This window comes from Mastigoproctus giganteus, chromosome 5 (assembly GCF_048544385.1).
Source record: "Mastigoproctus giganteus isolate SK-2022 chromosome 5, ASM4854438v1, whole genome shotgun sequence".
In the NCBI taxonomy this organism is placed as follows: Eukaryota; Metazoa; Arthropoda; class Arachnida; order Uropygi; family Thelyphonidae; genus Mastigoproctus; species Mastigoproctus giganteus.
Window position 1 is genome coordinate 176441584 of NC_143579.1, and position 14651 is coordinate 176456234.

Sequence of the window (14651 nt, forward strand, 5' to 3'; positions counted from 1 at the left end):
GGTTAGGCTGGCAAAGGTTAGTGTTGGGATAAGGAATTCTTTACATATATAAATGCAAAGAAGAGAAGGACAAATCTGACCAAACCCTTATGTAATGGATATGGGATAGTATATGATACCCAAGCTGGTCACGGAAGAGAATAGTTGGTGGATTTTTGTCTGCTGTAAGGGGATAAATATTTTTAATTTTTACGGTATTCTTTGTTAATTAACATACTACATTGTTTTACAGAGATATTAAATAGGTTTAGTAGCGTTCATTAGCTTCTTATTTTGAATTTAGCCAGCAATTTTTGGAAGTTACGACTCCCAGTGTTGGCGCCAATATTTTTGAACTAGACGCCATATTTTAATCGATAAGAAATAGCGTAACGTATATATCTCAAACTGATAGCATAATACGAAGCACTGTAATAGGAATCTGTTAGCTTATTATAGTATTATCAATTAATCAAAAATATTATTAATCTTATTAAATTTTATTGTTAATTAAATTGTATTTAAACGGAAATCATGAACCAGACTACAGCTGTGAAGCAAAGATCACAGACTAGCGAGAGTGCTGTGACTTGGTGGAGAAATGAAGGGGGCGATTCTCCAATGCATCACAGTCTCAAAAAATGTGCAAAATGTGAAATGTTTGCTGACCTTTCTAAAACAGGACATGATCTAGCCAAGGAGGATGCCTTTGTGTGTGCTACATGTCTAGAGTGTCAATAAATTAGGTGCCAACTCAGAATTCTGATGGGCGTTGATGGGAACTTGAGGTGTAGGGTAAATGCCCTAGAAGAAATTAATATGAGGCGCCCATCGAGCTCTCAGGTGCCCAGCTCAACGGCAAGCTCACTCCTGTGCATCAGGCAACACAGAGGCAATCTCCACGGCAGAATGCGCTAGTCCCAAAAGAGCTAGTTATTGTTGGTGACTCTATTGTCAGGAAGACATGGCATATACCGTGCAAGAAGGATAGGTGGAACAGGACCAGAGTATGTCTGCCAGGGGCAAAAGTTGATGATGACGTTGTAGAGCAGATATCTTTTAAGGGCACAAAAGGTGATATTGTTGTACACGTTGGAACTAATGACATTAAGAGTAAGAGATCTGCAGATTTACTCAACAAGTACAGGTCAATGTTGAAAAAAAGTCACGAGTTAGGGTTGAATTGCAGACATAACTATCCAATTATGTCTGCAATTCTGCCCAGACATGATAGGAGGGAGTATATGATACGAGCCTTGTCAATCAATTCGGCCCTGGAGAGATTGTGCAAGGCTCAAGGGGTAGAATTTTTTTCAGCCTAGTCTGTGCTTGTTGACAGGAGAGACTGCTTCTACAGGGATGCGGGTACACTTAAATAGAAAGGGTGCAAGAATATTTGCTGATGCTATCGAGGCAGTGTTAGGTGGGTTGGAAAAACTGCTAGCTTGGGGGGGGGGATACACAGAATAAGAGGTTAACAGTGCCTCAGGCTGAGGAAAAAGTGAATCTTGCACTGCTTCTATTAGAATGGGCAGCCTGGAAAGCAAGGTAATGGAGATTTCCAGGACTGCTGGGAGTCATAGTGGAAAAAGTAAATACATTAGCATTTTTTTTTTTTTTAGCATTTTAGCATTAGTAGAGGCATATGATATCCCAATTCACATGATTTGGGATATCATCGGTTTGGCTGAAACAAGAAGAAGAAATGAATTACTTATAAGTTTATCAAGTGGAAATCTGCTGTACACCAATAGAAACAGTGACAGGAACGAAGGTGGAGTTGGGTTTCTGGTCCATAAAGGTATAAAAAACAAAAGTTTTTTATAAAAAATTTATTTTGGAATTCAAAAGTATATCACCAAGGGTGTCAAGACTAATACTCAAGATTTCTAAGAGGTACAAGCTGAAGGTTATAATGATTTATGCACCAACATCGAGCCATGATGATGAAGAGGTTGAAGAAATGTACACCGAAATTGAGATTCTTCTAGATGAGCGGAAAACCCACTACACTATTATTATGGGGGGACTTCAACGTTAAGGTTGGAAAGACACAAAATAGTGCAGAAAGGGGAACTATAGGAAATTTTGGAATTGGTGAAAGACTTGTGGAATTTGCAGAATCTCAAGGATTGTCAGTAATGAAAACTTTTTTTAAGAAAAGGATGAACAGAAAGTGGACATGGAAGAGCACAGATGGATTAACAACTAATGATATCGACTTCATCCTCACTAACAGAAGATATATCGTGAATGACGTTACCATCCTGAATAAGGTAAATGATCACAGAATGGTAAGATGCACACTTGATATAGATGTAGGAAAGGAAAGGAAAAAAAACTGAATCGAGTAAATAATACGAAGGTCTTTGAGATAACAGAAGAGGAGAAAGAGCAGTATGTATTGGAACTTAAGAACAAGTTTGAGTTTCTGCAGACTGCTCAGGACTAATATATCGACGAGGAATATTACAACTTTCTGAAAGTGATAAAGCCCAAGAAACCTATAGGGAAAAAGAAATCCAAAGAAGAAAACATTAGTCAAGAAGCACTTGTAATGATGGACCGAAGGTGACAAATGAAGAGCAAGATAAATACTGACAAGGAGAAAATTGAGTATACTTTGTTATGTAAAGCTATTAGAAAGAGGCTCAGAGAGGATATAAGAAGATTTAACACAAGAAAACTAGAACAACCATTAAGGGAAAACAAAGGACTTAAATCAACAGCCATGAGCAGTAATACATAAAGACAAATGATACTGAAATTGAAGAATAGCGATGGTGTACTTATAAATAGCAGAGAAGGCATATTTCAAATAGCAGAAGACTACTATAGAGAATTATACAAGGAGCAAGGGAATGATGCCAGCAGTGAGGAAGATGGATCGCAAATTAGCAACACATACGACATACCTGATATTCTTCCTGATGAGGTAGACCAGGCATTGAAGAAAATGAAGAATGAGAAAGCCCCAGGGGAAGATGAAGTTACTGTAGAGTTGTTAAAATTGGGAGGAAGAGACATAACACAATAACTGGAAAGGCTATTCAAAAAATGCATTAGAAAAAGTGTGACGCCTAAGCAGTGGAATAATGCAATCATAGTTTTACTGCATAAGAAAGGAGATAAATCAGAAATTATAGACCAATTAGCTTGTTATCCCACATCTACAAGTTCTTCACAAGGTTTATTACTAACAGATTAGAAAGAATATTTGATGAGAATCAAAGAGCAAGCTGGCTTTAGTACAGGATTCTAAAAAATGGATCACCTTCATGTAATATCACAGCTAATGGAGAAAGCAAATGAATATAAAACACCATTATGCCTGGCATTTGTGGATTATGAAAAGGCATTTGACTCCATACAGCATAAGGCAATTTTTCAGGGACTGGAAAGACAAGGCATAGATACCCAAATATTATTTTGAAGAAAATATATGAGAATGCTACGTCCTTTATTAGACTAGACAAAGACAGTAGCAAATTTAAAATCGAGAAAGGAGTTCGGCAAGGAGACACAATATCTCTGAAGCTATTTACTGCTGCCCTTGAGGAAGCTTTCAGAAGATTAGACTGGTCGCAGAAAGGAGTCAATGTGAATGGAGAGTACCTAAACCATTTACGATTTGCAGATGACATTGTGGTCATAAGCCATGATCCCAAACAATTAGAGGAAAATCTTAATCAGTTATGCACAGTTAGTAAGGATTTTGGACTAAAGATGAATATGGCTAAAATAAAAGTAATGATGAACAAGTATGCCACAGAAAGGGAAATAATGATTGAAGGAGCAGTAATTGAAAAGGTGGAGTCATATACTTATCTGGGACAGGTTATTAGCTGTAATAATGATAAATGGCTGGAAGTCAAGAGAAGAATAAATTTTGGATGGATAGCATTCAAGAAATATAGTCATGTACTGAAGAACAATATACCAGTTTGTCTGAAACGTAAAATAATGAACCAATGTATACTCCCAACCATGATTTATGGAAGTGAAACTTGGGCATTCACAAAAAAAATGGAAGAAAAGCTGAGAACTACACAGCAAAGAATGGAATGAATTATATTGTGACTCAGACAGTTAGATAAGAAGAGAAACACATGGATTAGGCAACAAACTCAAGTAAAGGAAATTCTTATCAAACCTAAAGAACTAAAATGGTCTTGGGCAGGACACATAGCTTGAAGACATATTGACAGATGGACTAAAAAAATAACAGAATGGTACCCAAGAGGAGCTAGAAGAAAATCTGGAAGACAACGGCGGAGATGGATAGTTGAAATTCACGAGTTTGTGCATAGTAAATGGATGGCAATTGCACAAAACAGAAGGAACTGAATATTTGCTGGAGAGGCCTACCTTCATCCTGCAGTGGATTGAAAATGGCTGATGATGATGAGAGGCATATGATGAAAGAAAGCAAGCTTATGCAGCATCACCAAAAAAAAAAAAAAAAAAAAAAAAAAACAACTCCCATTTCAGCCCTCCATTCGTTCCAAATAGCTGTCCAGCTCAGCCTTAAATTTATTTAGGCTATCAACTTCCACAACAAAGAATGGTAGTCTGTTCCACCAACCAACTACCCGCTGGCTAAAGGCAAACTTACACACATCTATCCTACATCTGTCTTTCCTCAATTTGAGTTTATGCCCTCTCAGGTGATTATTCTCAGCAAGACGAAGAATCCCATCAGCATCGAACATGCTCAAATCATTCAACGCTTTATACACCTCAAACAGATCACCTCGCAGGTGCCTAGTTTTCAAACACTGTAATTTGCAAAATTAAACCTTTCTTCGTAAGAGAAACCCTTTGTTACATTCACTAATCTTGTTGCCCTTCTATGTATTCGTTCCAACAGCTGTACATCCTTCTTAAAATGAGGTTTCCAGACCTCATTAGTACAGTACAGTACTCAAGGTGTGACCTGACCATTGCCTTATACAAGGGGATAATCACCTCCTTATCCCTGCTAGAAAAATTCCAGTATATCACTGACAAGACACTATGAGCTACTCTTGCAGACCATATGCACTGCTCAGAAAACTTCATATCTGCCTGCACTATTACCCCCAGGTTCTTTTCATTCTTTACCACTGTCAGTGTAGTACCACAGAGTTGATACATCACTCTGGGGTTACTGCTTCCCATATGTAGTACTTTACATTTGTCAATGTTAAACTTCATTTGCCACCTCTCAGCCCATCTGCTCAACTTTTCTAGATCCTGTTGCAGCAGCGTACTGTCATTAGCGTCCATAACAACTCTGCCAACCTTTGTATCATTTGCAAACTTGGACATGAAGCTTGATATACCATCATCAATATCATTTATAAATACAGATAACAATAATGGACCCAACACTGAACCCTGAGGGACTCCACTAATAACATTATTCCACGATGAGCACTGTCCATTGATTACCACTCTCTGTCTTCTCCCACTCAAACATCACTTTATCCATAGCAGCAATTTTCCTCCAATGCCACACTGCTCCCATTTGTGCAGCAGTCTTACATGTGCAACATGTTCAAATATATATGATATCAAAGTTATTCCCTGCATCCAGTTCCTTTGTTACCACATAATAGTATTCAATCAAATTGGTCAGGCAAGACTTTCCCTTAACAAAACCATGCCATGTCCGAGCTATAACTGAAGTCTTGTCTAGATGATCCTATCCTGCAGTGCTTCTTTAACCAGTGCCTCCATTAATTTTCCTGGAACAGAAGTTAAACTAACAGGTCTATAATTACTTGTGTCGCCCTTTCATCCTCCTTTGTGAATTGGTGGTCACATTTGCACATCTCCAGTCCATAGGTACCTCCCCTGAGTCCAAAGAAGCTCTCATAATTATGGCTAAGGGTTTGCTTACTTCCTTTGCTGCCTCCTTTAATATAACTGGATAGATCCCATCCACCCCGGGTGCCTTTTTTATGTTTATCTTCAACAATTTCTCCTCCACTTTCTTGTTAGTTATTACAAAATCATCTAGCTCACTGCTAGCATACTGCCAGAGTTTAGCTCCTCTGGCATTCCCCTCCCTGAATAAATCCTCATGGGTGTAGATGCAAAATACTCATTTAGTTTGTTAGCCACCTGATCAGGATCATCAACAGTTGAACCATCAATATCCAGTGGATCAATCTGATTCATCCCTTTCCTTCTAGAGTTTACATAGCTAAAGAACTCTTTGTTGTTTTTTTTTTTTTTTGCTTCCTTTGCCAAGGATTTCTCATAATCTGCCTTTGACTGCCTAATCTCCTGTGACTTGGTTACAGACCAGCTTATATCTATCATAGTCTTCCATGTCACCCATTAATTTATATGTGTCCCATGCATTTTTCTACTCTGCTATATGTCTCATTAGTTCATCTGACCCATTTTGGCAACCTTGAACAAAATTTCTTAGTTGGTATGTAAAGCCTAGTAGCTTCCAAGATAAATTCTTTGAATGCTTCCCATTTTGAATTTGCTGTTGGTAACATCATCAGTTGGTCCCACCGTATAGAATTTAAATACTGTCTCAGACCACCGTAGTGACCTTTACGAAAGCAAAACCCTTTCCTTTACCCCTGATGATAGTTACCTCTTTGAGTAAATCCCACTTGAGCACACTGTGATCACTGACATCCAGTGGTTCCTTTATCTGCAGATTCTTAATGCATGAAGAATCACTACTGATAATCAGATCAAGGGTATTACTCCCTCTAGTTGCCTCCCGAACATGCTGATGTAGAAAAGAATCATCCAATAAATCCACAAAAGCCTTGCTAGTGTGTGAATGACCAACCCACAAATTCCAGTCAATATCTGGGAAGTTAAAATCTCCCATTATAAGACTCTCTGATGTACTGGCCCACTCTATTTCCCTGTACAGTTCCTTATTATACTCATCAGAGTCATTAGGCCTATAACACACTCCTACCCTCAATTTTGATCTCCCAATGCTTATGTCACACCAAACTGACTCGACACTGCACTGTCCCGCGATGATGACTGGCTTCACTTCCTTGGATTTTATGTGTTTCTTAACTAATAGCATAACCTCTTCTCCCATCGTATCCTGTCTATCCTTCCTGTACACATTGTACTCCCCAAATTCCAGTTCTGCATTCCTTATATCTGTGTGACACCATGTTTCTGATATCCCAACAGTATCTGCCTTTGTTATTTTGAGCAATATCTCAAATTTATCAAATTTATTTACCAAACTCCTAGCACTGGTAAATAAATATACATGCACCTGTTCCTATTCTTAGCTACCTTAACACAACCCATGTGTTTACTTGTATCGCAATGACTCCCAGCAGTCTCTGAAATACCCTGCATCTCGTTTTCCAGGCTGCTGCTCATTCCAATAGAAGTAGTGCAAGAATCACTTTCAACTCTGCCAGTGGCTACTGTTAATCTATTAGTCCTTGTATCCCTCCCCAAGCTAGCAGTTTTCCGACCCACCTAACACTGCTTCGATAGCATCAGCAAATATTCTTGCACCCTTTCTATTTAAGTGTATCCCATCCCTGTAGAAGCAATCTCTCCTCTTAACAAAATGGCCACCGTGTGCCTGAATACAACACTGCAAGTGCCTCATTATAGACCTCCTCACCCGCTCAAAAGTTTCAGGTGTCTGGCAGCCTTGGTCCACACGTTGGTGGAGCATTTCAATGTTATCAATTAGTGTAGAATAAACAATGGCTTTCAAATGGCCCCAGAAGTAAAAATCGAGTGGATTCAGATCCGAGAAGTCATGATTTATGACTTATCCATTTATTAAGAAAAAAAGTTTCTGGCAATACGGCTAATATGAGGCAGAGCACCATCGTGTTTGTTTGGGAATATTTTAGGCACATCGGCATCTATGGCCATAGTGCGCCACACCATTGTACATAAACCACATGCGACAAATGACATCCAGTGTAACTTCTTCTAACAACGCATTTAAATATTCTCTTAAAAAATTTTCAGTAGGATACTCCTGTTAATCTTCTGGGCAGAACAATAGTCCCGATTAAATTGTTGCCAGTTATTCCTGCCCATATATTCATGTTGAATTGTTGCTGGCATCTTGACTGAACAATGGCATGGAGATTTTCTTCAGCCCATCGATGAGCATCATGAAAATTAAACACACCATCCTAGTAAACCTAGCTTCATCAATAAGCAAGATAGCAGATAGGAAATGCTGATCACGAGCACACACCTGCAGAAACCAAATACAAAAAGTTTGTTGTGGTGGGAAGGCAGCTTCAGTAAGTCCTTGTTCTCTCTGAAGGAGATATGGATAAAGCTGTTGGTCCAGTAAAATTCTTCATGCAGACATATGTCCTATGTCCTCTGCTGTTGCTATCCTTCAGATGCTGTCACCATCATTTTCTTTAATGTGATTGAGGATCTGTTCTTCCAAATCAACAGTTCTGTTGCTGATGAGTCTACTTCCATTTGAAACTTGTTTTTAAAATGAACCAGTTTCCACAAGGCAGTCATGTATTCTCTGAAAGGTCTTATTTGTTACATGTTGATTAGGGAAGTTTTTCTGTATGCAGATGTCTTGCCTTGGCTGCATTGCATCTAACAAGCCCATACATGAGATGCATGTTTGCCCTCTCTCGATTTGAATAAGCCTCCACTATCAGAGCAAATGCACAGTATCAAAATGTTAATAATAAGTTCCAAAAGCAGTGCCTTTGTCAGAAGAATTAACTGAAATCACTTAAAGAACATGGGATCTTGTTTACAGCAAGGCCCTTTATGAGATATCGAACATTATTTGTAAATAGTTTAAGCCTGCTATGCTAACTCGGTTTGTGGAAAGAATTGCTGGAACACAAAAATGACTAACTTGGAAACAAAGCAAAATCAAAATATGTTTACATAAACTTTTTTTTTTTATTGTTTTTAGGTATTAAATCCATCCCTGAGGTCCCAAATGTTATGATACACCCTGTATATTAATAATTAGCTAATAATCTGTTTTAGACTGCAAGATGTGACATATAGTGGATGTTGATAGCTTTAATCTGATTTAATTTTTTTTTTTTTTTTAACCTGGTTATCTGGAAAACAACTATCTGATAACTTTCTCTACCCTCAAATACAATAATATATATAATACTTTCCTGTGCTTGCCAATGCACTGAACAGTAATGGCGCTCTCTCTCTCTCTCTTTATTACTTGCAAGTTATATGCAGAGTTTTTACAATGAGTGAATAAAAAACTTACTTTCATTTTTTCAATGTCATCTCTGTCAGTGATATGAGAAGCAGTAGCTCGCTGATGTCCCAAAGTGGCTCGTTTTTTTGAGCGTGATGATGACCCTTCTTGGTCATCTTCGTGTTCTTCAGTTTTTTCTATTGGAAAAAAGTTAACCAAATCTTCAATTTGAAATTAAATATGTTAACAGTGAATATTAATACACTAAAATATACTGATTTTAAAAGAACAGAAAAAGTACGAAGTAATTTAAATGTCCACTCAAATTTAAATTACTGTTATCTAGGCAGATGTTTTTGTGTGGCTTGTGTTTTTTGCCTCTTTATGGTCTCATTATGGCAATGCCTACTTTTAATATTACAAAGTACAAATCATAATAAATCAAGCAAAAAAAAAAAAAAAAAAAAACCATCCTAGAGACTGATCATCACAACGAGCTGGACAAGTAGGCTACAACAGAAACCGATGAAGAGACACTTTCACAGATGAGCACAAGCATCACATCCTGGAGACTGATCATCACCGGTATTCTTCAAAAGATAAAGAGTTCAACAAACAGCCATCTACCAGCAGTCAGAGAGCTCAACAGAAGTTACTCATATTAACCAGCAAAACCAAGCTGGAAGAAGGTGTTATTGCAGGATCAAATCCAAGAAAAACAACTAAGGCTTCTTGCCAATTGCATTGGCAGGAGCAGAAGTGGACACCCACCCATTAAGGAAACAGAGTACCAACATCTTGTCCACCTCTGCAAAGAATTTTCTCTGTTCCTATATAAAAAATAAAATAACATACTGTTCATGTACAGAAGAGGGGACAGACCGCCAATTCATCCATTAAAAAAAAGTAAAGTGCAGCCATTATCAACCCACTGCAGGATGGAAGCCTCCTCAACAATTCATGCCGAGGGAAATGGATCATAATCTGCCACGCTGGTCCAGTGCGGGTTGGCAGATCGACCGTATTCAGCAGTCAGGGGCTTGAACCCCGGTCTACTCAAAGAGCATGTGCTACTGCACTCCCGCTCCTGCCCACTCGGCTACGGGAGCCTTCCATTAGTCAACCTTAACTCTTCCAATTGCAAAAGTATATTCCTTCTCATGAAAACTGAATTTGCAAAATTTTGAAAGGCAATAAAATTTTCCCTTGTTTTAATAAGTAATGGCTCAATCCCATCCACCAAATGAGTTACATTATCACATTATTCAGTAAATCCAAACGCAAATCAGCATATTCCAAACAGTTAAACACAACATGTTCCCATGTTTCCAGATCACCACACATACAGTTGCATCTTGCTACGATTCCAAGACTATTCACAGTTTAGCAAAAAATGATCCGTGACCTGTTAGTAAGAATGTACAGTGTAGATTTGGTACTAACCAGATTGCTTTAATATAATTCACACCATTAACATAAAGGAAAAATTTGAATGTTATTCTACCTTTTTCTGAACAATTCCATCTGTTTTGCCATTTTTGTTGTTGTTTGGTTTTTAGGAGCATTAGCAACTAAGGCCATATTGCTCCAGGGATATGCGATGGTCATTCCCTGACCTTTCCGCATCCTCCGTATTTGGCCATTTTTGTAAAAGGAGCTCCCAAATCCTCTTCATTTCGTTTCTCAAGTCATTTAAAGTGTTAATTTCGATGTCCGGCAACTCGGATGTTATAGCTCTTCTCAAATAAAAGAATAGGCTTCTAAACACTAACTGCAAATCAAGTGGCATTTTTCCAGCTAACAGTTGCAAAGCTTCTATGGAAATCATTCTGCAGGCCATAACCATTTTGAGTAAGATAACTTGATGAATAGAATAGAGTTTTCTGGTGTTGTTTACTTTGATTGTATGGTCAACACAGATTGATGCACCATACATAACAATCAGCAGAAAAATGCAATCATAAATCAAATGGAGTGCTTTCCCCATTCCACCCGCGTTATTCTTGAGATCGTTGCAATAAATTTCTTCACTTTCTCAGATATATAGTTAATATGCAGTACATATTCCCAAGTATTTAATCATTAACACCTGCTTTAAGGAAATACCATTCAACCTTATGAGCGGAGGTCTACTACGAGCCAATTTACCCTTCAACATCATGATTTTAGTTTTGGATGTAGAGATTGTCAACCAGTGTAAATTACGCCATTTGCATAATTCTTTCAATATGCAATCAGATCTCATTTCAAGCTCCTTTCTGGTGTTTCCATGCACAAGTATTACCATATCATCTGCATAAGCTATTGTGTGTGAGTGGTCAAATTCTCTCTTGAGCCAATCTTCCAAAACCAAGTTCCACATTAAAGGCCCAAACACAGATCCCTGCGGACAGCCTCGAGTCACACAATGCGTAATTGATCCAAAATTCGACTTAACTGTTACTTACTGTAATCTTTAATTATAGAGAAAATATTAAAAAACATTTGGCTGTGCGCAACATTATCAGTACACTGTCCCAACTAATGGAATCAAAGGCACCAAATCAAAGGCAAAGTCTACAAAAATTCACAAGGTATATTTATAATGCGATTCCTGAACATTGCGAACTAAAGAGTGAAATGCATCCTCAGTACCTACACCAGGAGCGAAACCATATTGTTTGTTAGAAACGCCAATATTACTTCTTTGGTAGATAGCAATCTGCATGGCTAAAAGCTTCTCATAAACTTTACCAAGACCAGGAAGCAATGCGATAGGTCTATATGAAGCAGTTGAACTGGTTGAAGATTTTAGGATAACCTTGAGCAGTGCATCCTTCCAAGGAGACGGAAATACACCATCTCTTAGACCAGCGGTATCCAACCTTTTCCCATATGGGGGCCATATTCAAAGTTAGATTTGTTTTGCGGGCTGCACAGAGTGAATCGAGAAAAAAATGTGTGTCACATTTTCTATATCGTACATTCCTTTTACATTAACCGTAACAGGAAGTTTCTATTTTCACATTACCGTTTTTTCTTTTCAAGCTATATATAAAAAAAATGCAAATTCTCAGTACTTTTATCTGCAACAAATCCGTTAGTGATTTATTTTTTAGATTTTATTAAAATTATAAAAATATGACTTACTTTTGTTTGTTTTTTTTAAATACCTTACTTTTGTTTCTGATTGAAATACCTAACTTTTGTTTTAAAAAAAAAATATACTTTTGCTTTTAAATGCTCATTTTAGAAAATTTACAACCTGAAAAGGATCACTGCTTTTCAATATTAAGGTGAATAAATAAATATAATGATAAACCTAAAACTGAAATATTCAAAAATTTTATTAAGTACAATACAAAATAACAATTAATGGACAAAGTTTAACATTTAATGAGATGAGATGATTGACGTTGAATATTTTTAAATAATTTTTCAAAATTTGGTTGCAAATTTGTGATACCAATCTCAATACATAATGAATATTATGTCCTGATGGTATTTCTCCACTTGTTCTCAAAACCTGTGCTCCTCAACTTACTCCTGTTCTATGCCACCTTTATTCACTTTCTTATTCCAAAGGTGTTCTATCTTCTGCTTGGAAATTTGCTCATATGCAACCAGTTCCTAAAAAGGGTGACAAATCCCTCCCATCCAATTACTTCTACTCTTTCTAAAGTAATGGAGAAATCACTTCACCATCAACTGTTAAACTAGAAACCTTCCATCTGATCAACGATCGTCAGTATGGATTCCATCAGTGTCGATCCACAGGCCTATATTACCAATGGAAACTGGTAAAATAATTTGTCCATGGCCTATGTTACCAATGGAAACACAGGCCATGGACAAATTCAATGGAAAAGTTCGGTGAAACACAAGCAGATGCTCTTGACATCTCAAAGGCTTTCGATCGTGTTTGGCATAAAGATCTTCTAAACAAGCTTCCATATTATGGTTTTCCAACTGTTCTTTGTAATTGGTTATCCAGTTTTCTCTCTGACAGCTCATGGTGAGTGATGGTAGATGGCTCTCTGTCTTCTAACTTCTCCACTAATGCTGGTGGCCCCCAAGAATTAGTTCTTTCCCTCAATTATTTTCCTCTTGTATATTAATGAACTTCTTTCATTGATCAGAAACCCTATCCATAGTTTTGCTGATGATAGCACATTGCATTCCACTTTCCAGTTTGAGAACCGTGCCCTGCTCAACCAGCTTCAACCTTTCGAATATCCGCTACCAATTCCTTAAATGCTGATCTCCAGGTAATTCTCCAGTGAGGCAAAGACAACTTAGTTGGTTTCAGTCCTGTCTTATATCTCGCAAAAAGGATTCTTCTGCTCCTATGCTTATCTTTGGTGACACTCCGATTTCTAGGCAAAATGATATATCTCTTTTGGGGATTACCCTGACTTCTAATCTCTCTTGGCACAAGCACATTACAAATATTGCTTCCTCTGCATCTAAAAAACTTAGTTTTCTCTTTCACTCTCGGCATTACTTTTCTTCCAAACAGCTGTTCACTTTATACAAATTGCAAATCTGCCCTACCATGGAATATCGTTCACACATCTGGAGCAGTGCCCCAAAACCTCTCTCAGGCTTCTAGATTCCATTCAGAAGAGGGCAATTAGGTTAATTAATGACTTCTCTCTAACAGAGTCTCTCCACTCGCTATCTCATAGACGTACAGTTTCTGCTGCATGCCTTTTCTACAGATGCTTCCATGAGCACTGTATTTCTGAATTGGCTTCTATAATTCTCACTCTCTCTTTCAAAACAGTCCAAACACGTGCTGCCACCAGCCAACATCCATTTACTGTTCAACTTCAAACTCACAGAACTATCTTTTCATCTTCCTCGTTTATTCATTCAATTGACGTTTTCTGGAACAACCTTCCTTCATACGTATTTCCTGAAAATTACAGCCTACAGAAGTTCAAGTCTAATGTCAACAAATATCTTCTTTCGTCTTCTCAAACTCCAACTCGTGCATGGTACTAAGTACTATATCTCTTGTGTTTGGGGTTTTCATAAAAAAATTTCATAATACCTCTTGTGTTTGGGGTTTTCATAAAAAAAATTTCATAATACCTCTTGTGTTTGGGGTTTTCATAAAAAAAAATGCTCATCTGTTATTCTGTTTCTTTTTAAATATTTATTTTATTTTAAGAGTGAAAAAAATCTGCTTGCAAACATACGTTGATCCGATCAAAGTAGCCATTTTCATGGCATTTTCTTTTATTAGTGGGAAAATCTTCAGATGGGAAAGCTTTGTAGAACACAAATAGTTTATTTTCACAGTCCATATACTTATTTTTGAATTATATTTTGGCTTGAAGATCAATAATTTCAAGTTGCAATCTGGGATTATAGTTTTCAGCCATAGAAGTAAATGGGTTCTCAAATAAAGGCTTATGTTTTTTCATGGGATTTTATATCAGAAAATCGACTTTCAAACTTGTCAAAAAGTAATTGCAATAACGAAAGGCAACGATTCTTTGGAAATGTGTTTCTTCCTTAGCTC

At 37.5% G+C, this 14651-nt stretch overlaps 1 protein-coding gene across 1 annotated transcript in view; it reads right to left on the bottom strand.

Moving 5' to 3' along the window:
• Nucleotides 1-14651, bottom strand: part of hob (bridge-like lipid transfer protein family member hobbit) — a 916854-nt gene that overhangs the window by 40484 nt on the left and 861719 nt on the right. Inside the window, exon 47 of the mRNA XM_090374277.1 lies at nt 9212-9339. Coding sequence (XP_090230403.1) covers nt 9212-9339 — 128 coding nt within the window. The remainder of the gene's footprint in view (nt 1-9211; nt 9340-14651) is intronic.